This window comes from Dreissena polymorpha, chromosome 14 (genome assembly GCF_020536995.1).
Source record: "Dreissena polymorpha isolate Duluth1 chromosome 14, UMN_Dpol_1.0, whole genome shotgun sequence".
Lineage (NCBI taxonomy): Eukaryota > Metazoa > Mollusca > Bivalvia > Myida > Dreissenidae > Dreissena > Dreissena polymorpha.
The window spans coordinates 25,534,227-25,543,688 of record NC_068368.1 but is presented as its reverse complement, the minus strand read 5'-3'; the positions used below and the strand labels follow the sequence as shown (position 1 = coordinate 25,543,688).

The 9,462-nt window shown below is 34.7% G+C and overlaps 1 protein-coding gene across 2 annotated transcripts in view; it reads left to right on the top strand.

Moving 5' to 3' along the window:
- LOC127858680 (cytoplasmic dynein 2 intermediate chain 2-like) overlaps positions 1-9,347 on the top strand; it is a 27,420-nt gene extending 18,073 nt beyond the window's left edge. For both annotated transcript variants that reach the window (XM_052395903.1, XM_052395902.1), the window contains exons 7-11: positions 757-836; positions 1,356-1,537; positions 2,740-2,897; positions 4,697-4,905; positions 8,911-9,347. In XM_052395903.1, the coding sequence (XP_052251863.1) occupies positions 757-836; positions 1,356-1,537; positions 2,740-2,897; positions 4,697-4,905; positions 8,911-9,040 (759 nt within the window). In that variant the 3' untranslated portion in view covers positions 9,041-9,347. The remainder of the gene's footprint in view (positions 1-756; positions 837-1,355; positions 1,538-2,739; positions 2,898-4,696; positions 4,906-8,910) is intronic.
- The last annotated feature ends 115 nt before the right edge of the window (positions 9,348-9,462 follow it).

Genomic DNA, 9,462 nt, shown 5'->3' with positions numbered 1-9,462 from the left:
TACTATGAAAACAAACTGTAACAGGATAAAAAGAGGATATTGAAAAGAGACATCTAGTTGTCAGTTTTATTTATCTTAATTAACTTTGGCAGTGAAGTGTTTAACTGGTGGTATGTCAAAAAATTACAGGTCTGCTACATTTCACATTTTCTGTTTTCGTGACTGAATTTTAGCCATTATATTTGTGATGGTTTTCACAAATTCCCTAAGAGAATTCTTCACTTACGTTAAACTTAAAAATTGCTATGTGAAATCCGATGTTCTCTGTTTACACAATAACACAATCATATAACAATATTTTAACAAACAAATGCTCTACCATAAAAGCATAAAATGAAGTAACAATTAAATTTTTATACTTGTTAGAAATAGTTGAAAATTTACTGTATTCACAGATATGGCAAAAATTGTATGCTGATTTGAACAAAATTTAATCAATTATACTGCTTTTCAATTCTCTAAAGCTATTGGCCCTGGACCAGTACGGAATTTCCTAAAGTTTTCTCGAAGTAGTTTTTATTTTAATACAGCCCAGATGTAAGACTTTGTGATAGCAGCATGGTTGATATTTCAGTGATTGCAGCATGGTTGATATTTCAGTGATAGCAGCATGGTTGATATTTCAGTGATAGCAGCATGGTTGATATTTCACTGATAGCAGCATGGTTGATATTTCACTGATAGCAGCATGGTTGATATTTCACTGATAGCAGCATGGTTGATATTTCACTGATAGCAGCATGGTTGATATTTCAGCTGGTTAGTGCCAGTGGCGATGGGAAGATTATTCAGTGGAAAATAGACAGGAAGGCCCAGAAGCTTCTCCCTAAGGAAGGGTAAGTCAAAAATTCGCCCTATTGGAGCAAAAAGGTACCATGTGCCTTCTAATTTCAATGTCACATGGTACCTTTTTGCACTAAGGGTCAATACACAGTGTACAGACTCAACTGTGACAGGTTGTGTGTCGTTTCTGAAAATATTTAAATGGAATTTATGGGGTATCATTTGCTTTGAGAGGCAATAAGTCAATGGTTTTCAGTTGGGGTATTTCTCAATTTACATCGCAATTTTGAAATCTATGTTTGTTATAAAATCTTCCATGATCATCATTATCCAGTATGTGTTATAGGGGCTAGTTATATCTCATGCTTTCTACAGTGGATTTATTGTTGAAGAGACTTCTTTGTACGAGAAATACTGCAGCAACCGTGTCAGCCTGTTTGGAATGCACAGGCTTATTAAGGCTGAAACTTAACTTACATGCATGAAGTCAGGTTTTCTCATGACACACCCCCAATCATTCTCATCTTTAATTGCAAAATGAACTGAAGCACTCCAATGCGTGTCATGCACAGGTTCATGGTGATGACCCAGTCCTTGCCCCGCCAGATGAAGGTCAAAGGCGTACGTGGGGACCGAGAGATCGGGGTCACGTGTCTGTCGTACCACAGCGAGGATCGAGAAACGTTCATTGTGGGCTCTGAGACGGGGGTCATCTTCAAGTGTTCCATGTACTCCCAGGGACCACCAGCTGGAAGTATGTTGACATTTCAATTGTTAGACAACCCCTTGTACAACTAAGGTGGGGGATTTTGTTCAGAGATATGTTTGTGATAAAGTGCTTCAAGGAAAAATTGCACAAATTCTCCACACACACTGATATTTTTTCCCTTTTTTAGCTGACCTGAGCACAAGGTGCTAATGGTTAACTTTCTTATCACCTTTTTTTTTTGGTTGTTTGCTGTGCATTTTTTTATCAACATTAACCATGTGACCACTCTAGAGTGCGCATATTTTGTCAAATCTTCATTGATGGCTGCAAGAGGGCAGGGCAGTTTTTCTTTACATAGCTATAGTAAAACCTTGTAAAATCTCTAAAATTCACTTTTTTGTTTGCCCAATCATCATTAAACTTTCTCAGAACATTTGTTCTAATTGTTTCTTTGCCAAGTTTGAAAAAAGTTCTGGTCTGTCAGAAAACATGACAGTTTCTTGACGGGGCAGTTTTCTTGATATGACTTAAGCAAATCTTGGGATCACTAGAAATCATATTTTGCCAAATCATCTAGAAATTACCTCAGAATATTTGTTCTAATGATATCCACGTTAAAAAATATTTCCAGTCTGTTGAATAACATGACCGGCATGGGGGATCTGTATTTTTCAAGATATTGCTTTAGCCCAATCATAATAAAATGCACTGATCTTTTGTCTTAAATAAAGGACAATTTGTTGCAAGTGGCTGGGTATACATGTTTTACAACAGCTCTTGTTTAAAACAAATTTTCACTATCAAAGACAGCATGTAACATACAATAAATGTCTCCCTATCTTTAAGTTCAAGGTCACAAGTAAAGGTCAAAGATTAAATTTGGCCATCAAAACATTTTGGTCAGACTTTATCTTCATCATCCATTATGTTTTTTTATTTAACATTTTCCCACTCAGAAGCAAAGTGGAAAAGGCTATGTGCAAACAGCATAAAACCAGAACAGCCTGTGAGTAACTCGCTGTCTGTTCAGGTTTTATGCTGTTTGCTGCTCATCAGTATCTAAGGGTTGGAAATGAAGCCTTTACAACTTGAATCTAGTAAGAAAGATCATTCATTAAATTAACTTTTATGAGGGACTACAAATATGTAAAAATACATAGCTAAGTGGTAAAGGGTAAAATAACCTGACACGAAATTTTCATTCTTTTTCAGTTTTCACTGTATGAAAATTATGCCTCTGTTTTCAGGTCACATTGTGTCATCAATCCCTCTACGCTCGCCTGTCACTTTCACATATAACCCCCACCACGGTCCAGTCTATGCGGTAGAGTGCTCTCCCTTTCATAGGAACGCCTTCGTGAGCGCTAGCATGGACCAGTGTATTCGTCTCTACAGTTTGCTGCAGGTGCGTGGTAGTTTGATATGCCTTTGTTTTTGTAGTATACAGTCAATCTTGTGGATGCGACCACTTGTATTAAGCGACCTTTGTCTTATGCGACCATTTTGAAATCCCACGGAGCTTTTTCGCTATATAATGATATTGTATTCAGCGACTTTTGTCTTACGCGACCAGCGACCGCTGATTTCTATGTATTTTGATGTCCAAATCTTGAATTAAGTGACCACTAGGAGGTAAAAGTGGTTAATGTATTGATCTTTCAGGGACAAATCCGTGTTAATTGTTTATCTAAGCCGATAAGATGTACTGTTACACCGCTGCTTTGTTTTCACACCAACCATTATGATTATGCTTTGTCTCGTTGACCGGTTCTGACCGGTATTGTTGTAGACTGCATATCAATTTATTGAGTTCAATAATAGAGGAACGTTTTACGCACAGTCTACAGCTTAAAAAGTTTACTATGTGGAACGTTAAGAGACAACGCCGATTTTTCTCAAGTATAGATAACAGGTGCAGAAACAATGCACTGTACGCGACAAACATTTCCTGAAAAGTGCGGAAAATAAACTATTGATCGGCAAAATCTGTCGAAATCCGTACATTACCAATTTGTAATTATGCTAATTAGTAGATATTTGTTAGCCAATCACATTGTTATTTACTTAATAAATTTTTCAATCAAGTCTGTTTGTTTGTTTTCATTTGACGTGTTTTAATTTTTTCAGCTCATTATGTATCATAATCGAGTCAGATTTCCTTAAGCGTACATGCAGAAATTAAAATGTCAAAACGAAAAGTGTTAAAATTGAACGAGAAAATTCGGGTTTTGGAATTGTCAAAGAGTAAAAGTGCACGTAAAATTGCAGATGAGTTTGGAGTCGGTAAAACTCAAATTCAGAACATTCTTAAGCGTAAAGCCGAGGTGCTTGAAGACGTGGAAAATTATGTGTCAGGTGAAAAAAAAACGCGAAAAATATTTCCTTGTCTATGTTGTTTTTGCAAATAAATATGTACACACAATTCATTTATAATATATGAAAATTTATAATAAGTGAAAAAATAAAACACATTATAAGTAAAATATTGTTTATGTATTGTGTTTATATTCATTTTATTATAAAAATTAAAATCATTGTTGACAAAAGAGATTATCCTTCATATAGATTAAAATTGAGGGTAAGCATTCTTCGAGAATGGCCTTTTTTATTTAAAGACCATTTTATTAAGAGACCACTTTTGATTACTCCCTTGAGTGGTCTCTTAATACAAGATTGACTGTACTTTGGCTGTTATGAATTGCATTATTTGTTTTAGCATAATGGTATTGATTCCTTTATATAATGAATATATACTTTTGTTATACATATTTTGCATGGAGTAGTCAATATTGTTAAATGTTACTCAAATGTTTAATATTTAAAATCTATAAGAGAAATACAAACTTTTAAATAAAACTTCATATACTATTTGTTACAGTTTAAAAAATAAATCAATTTAATTCTGCCTTTCACAATGAATGAAATGTTAATCATTAAAAAAAAAGTGGTACTTTGGGAAAACAGATCTTAATGCATGTGTATAAAATGTTGTCACAGATTTGCCTGTGCAGTCTTTACTGGCTAATCAGGGACGACACTTGATGCTTTTATGGCATTTTTTGTTTAAAATTAGTCTCTTTTAAATGAAAATGCAGCCTAGGCAGAAAGTGTCTTCTCTGACTACAGGCTCATTGGGGTATGTGCATTAAGCCTAATTTTCCCAGAGCGGGACTGAGTTGTTTTGTTCATCTAATGTTATGATAGGCCCAGCCAGTGTTGACCATAGAGCCAGGAGAGGGCTATGTACACTCTGCCACTTGGTCCCCGGTCAAGGCCACCGTTATAGCTGCAACAACACAGTCTGGCAACCTCCTGATTTACGACCTCAAACAGGGAAAGACTGTTCCAGTCCACAACATTCCTGCCAGCAGTAACAAGGAACCTGTCTATGCCTGTCAATTCAACCCTCAGCAGTAAGTTTTTTATTTGCTAGAGATGGGAACAAATACTCGAATTTGAAAATATATTAAAACCAGCCTAATATTCAAATTCTAAATATTGATTTGAATATTCAATTTGTATAGAAAAATTAACATTCTTAAAAATACAATATGTTCATTTTTCATAATCTTAAAAAAAAATTCTGTTGACCAATCGCACAAAAATATCTGACAAATAATCAGGGATCATATTTTCCCGCAACATCAATCGGTCCGGATATAAATGGGGAAAGTATCCGAAAATGTATATTCGAAATCTTGACAAATTACGTTAATATATATACCATTGATTTTGCCATTCATGAAGGTGGTATAATAAATGTACAAGTAAAATTCTCTTAGGCATATTTTTAAACTGAACGAGTTTTCTCAAATGGTTTTATTATTTGGTATTTCATTGTTGTTTCGTGTGCTGTTTTATCAGACTTTTTTCATCGTTGTCAATATTATTAATCTGTGTAAGTCTATACCGATGTTTTAAATGTTCTCGACTCGATAATAGCTTACAAACATGCACTGAACCAAACAAATGTCTGTGCGTAGGTTGGCTACTGACAACAACAAACCAAATAATTAAGAAATAATTTGTTGTCAAATAACCCACGGCCGATAGTTTAGATGCGTATGGATTTAATCACGAGAGCGAAGCATTTGAAACCACGCATCTACTTTTCCGGTCGTGAGTTATTCAACAACAAAGTATAAAGTACACGAATTATTTCGATTCTTAACACGGTTTTACTAAAGATTTATTCAATGTATTTTATTTTTCTTGTGTACTATTTTATGTGAAGTTCCGCCAATAAAAATAACTTTCGGCTGTTCTGTCGATCAGATCCGCGACTTTCATTCATAATTATATTACCGGATTATTACGCTGGTGGAAAATGTATCGGCATGATTTGTTAAGTTACAGCGCGTGCATTCAGACACGTCTTTTCGGATGCGTCTTTAATCCGTTGTTCACAATTTTTTGATTCTTGGTCTGACGTGCAATAAACCGGTCCTGACCGGTTTAGAGACTGCAGCGAATGGTTTATCACACCTAATCGAGATAAGAATGTCATTAGAGTGTGTTAGCATGTACACTGTGTAATCGATTTCATGACATGGGAATTTTAATAGCAAACAGAATCGGACCGACTGTTTGGGATTTTCAATCGGTCTTTCATGACCCCAATCGGTCTAGGACCGACAAAACCGAAAAAAATATGATCCCTGCAAATAATATTGGTTTCACTGTAGTCGATTGTTTGATAACAGCTTAACAAATTAAGGAAAATATTTTTTTTCATAATGAATCTGTGTCTTTGGCTATAGTAAATTGTCTGTTAGTTTGATGCATTTTGTCACGGTCAATGCCAAAAACATTAATATTAAAATGACGCAACTATAAATTTCACAGTGTTAATCCCTTAATTGGTTCTTATGACAAGACAGCTCGTCAACAAGGAGCATGAAGACAGCAATCATACAAGATCACTCTTATCTGAGGTTACTAATGCATTTAAATCATAACAAAGATTGCATGTGCCTACAACAAAAACTTCTTTTTATTAGGCCACTCCAAATTGATTTGTTGGTCTACGGATTTTTTTTTTAAAGTTGAAGAGGCGAGCGAAAAAAAAAAAAAGAAATATATTTATTTTAAAACAGGAAAATTTTCGAGCGAGCGAAGAACGGAGAATAAAAAAAAATCATATTCGATAGAAAAATATTGCATTAACAAGAGATACAGGTTTAAACAGCTATAGTTTACATTCAAATCAATTCTTATACAAAGAAGAGAATTTATGTACAAACAAGAAATAATGTTTTTATGAGTTACATACTTTCCAAATAAAAAGGCACTGAAATTAGGTTTCAGCAAAGACCTATAATACACTATATAGGTCTTTGGTTTCAGCTAGCACTTAAACTTTAACATGTAGAACACAAGTCTAAAGCTAATGTTTTCATATCAGGAATAGCATTACTTGTAAGTTTTTATTAAACATCTTCTAATGCAATTAGTAAAATAACGTTTATATTTTTATATTGAATAACTCTTCCATGAAGATTCTGCGCTGTTATATGAATTTGCAGCCGTTAAAGCGTCAGATATGATTTCATGTCGGAATGATGCTACAGCAAATTGATGTAAAACAATATTTATAGGATTAAGTTGCATATTACCTTTGACCACGAAATATTACATATCATTGAAGTGAGGGACACATGTCTACCTACTGCTGCTTATATTTGTTTGAAGTTTTCAAAAGTGAAAGCTGTGAAAAGGTATACCATGTTTCAATCTGTAAAAAGGTATACCATGTTGCAATAGCACTTGAAGAGGGACAATTATCAAAATGTTAATGACAGACATTCGGACAAAGGCCATGCATATAATCCATTGTTGATACCTTATTTTAAAAGGGGCATATCGATGGCTAGTTCGGTATTGTATTTTTCTGCAATAAATTTATACATTACAAAGAACTTTTGATGTTTCTAACATACACGGACCTAACTGTAAAACATGTTCCGTCCAACATGTATTTTAATACTTCTAAAACATTGTCACTGTGACTCTTTTAGAACCAGCCTTTAATGATTTTATGTTTATTTTTTCTTCACTTAAAATTGTGTTATATGAAAAATGTGCCTACATATAGGGAAATACCGTCCATATGCCCATTTAATGAAGAATATGCATAAAAAACTTACGTCATGTTTCCCGATGTTGTTTCAAATTGAACAAGCTTCAACGGTATCTGCTGATAGTTGCATTTTCGAACGTAAACAAACACATTCAAATAAGTCACAGAACGAAGCAGATGTGTTTATATTTATAAGGGTTGGCTGCAGCAACTTTTTACCGCAATTTGTTAAAACGGTCACTCTGGAAGCCATTTTTCTGGTCGTCTTGATCGAATTTTCCAGCGACTACAGTTTTTGCTTAAAAAGGTTACGGAACACTATATTAAGCATTCATATTCAGCGTCAAAATCGTTTCTGCAAGATTGCTTTTTTCTTTTTTTTTAAATTTAAAAAAACACATGCGCCATGGTAACAGAAGGACACGAAAATGAGTGCGAGCGTTAAAAAATTTTTATTTTTCCATTTTGAAAAAATACGTGCAGCGAATCCGACGACCAACAAATCAATTTGGAGTGGCCGTAGTGTCATTTAAACTAGCAGGCAAAATTTGATTTTTTTGGCCATTTGATTTTCAATGGAGTGCATTTTTTGTTTGGGGGGGGGGGGGGGGGTCGGGTGAGGGGAATATGTTTTGACACAAGTATATACATGTAAATTTAAACTGTACATAGATCTCAGTTCTATATTCCATTTTTCAATGAATGGAATCTGAAGGGGTAAAAGAAAATATTTTTTATGCATATTCAATGATATCAGTTAAGAATTACTGTGCTAGAAAATAAAGAATTCAAACACATGGAATGTGGAGGGAAAAGGTTCTGTACCCATATGAGCCACTCTCTTGGAAAAAGGGGGCTTAATGTAAAGTGTTAGTGTAAAGAGTTGTCCCAGATTAGCCTGTGCAGTCTGCACAGCCTAATCAGGGACAACACTTTCAATTTAGAGTGGAATTTGTTAAGAAGGAATTGTTATAAATGTAAAATTCCAAAAAAGCAAAGTGTTGTAATCTGGGTCGACACTTTACACACATTCATTAAGCCCTGTTTTCCCCATAGCAAGGCTCATATAAATTAATGTTAGCTAAGAAGTAAAACTATTAACTCTTTCAGTGCTGGAACCCAATTTTGAAGGCCTTTGCAAACAGTTTGGATCCAGATGAGATGACACAGAACGTGGCGTCTCATCAGGATCCAAACTGTTTGCTATTTTGATAGTATTCTTTGAAAAAAATCAAAGAAAATGCTAATTTTAGAAATTCAGCAGACAACATTTTAGCAGAAGACAAATTTCCCAGCATGCAAAGGGTTAAGACCATTCTAATAAGTGATGCCATTTTAGGACCCATCTCCTGGCAACTGGGGACGGTAAAGGGCGGGTGCAGATTTTCAAGTTGAGCTCCAAGCTCCAGCAAGTATCTGGAAAGGAGACAGAGTTCCTGGGAAACCTTGTGAATGTTACGGCTGAATAATGGTGGCAAAGTAAATGCATTAAACGATCCCTGAACATGACATTGTGTACAGCTAGCCAGAATTAACGTGATGTCTGAATTAACGTGCTGCAACTGAAATTGATAAGCCTAACTTTGCGCTTTAGTTACTGCGAAGGATTTGGAATCTCACCAAAACATTACACTTGAAAAGATTGTTTGATCGAAAACAAAGGCAAAAAGCCTCCTAATCGCATAAGTTTAAATTTCTGCCATTTTTCCTTGCAATTTATTATCTGTGATAGATACTGGACTCTGTATTTATAAATCAATAAATTGTGTTTTCTAGTGTAGTTTGTTGTTGTCTACATGTAAGTGTATATTTCTGCATGTTAATAAAGTTTTTAATATTTACAGTAAAGCATATCTTCTTTACCTTGTGTAGGATTTTAATGAAATGTCAA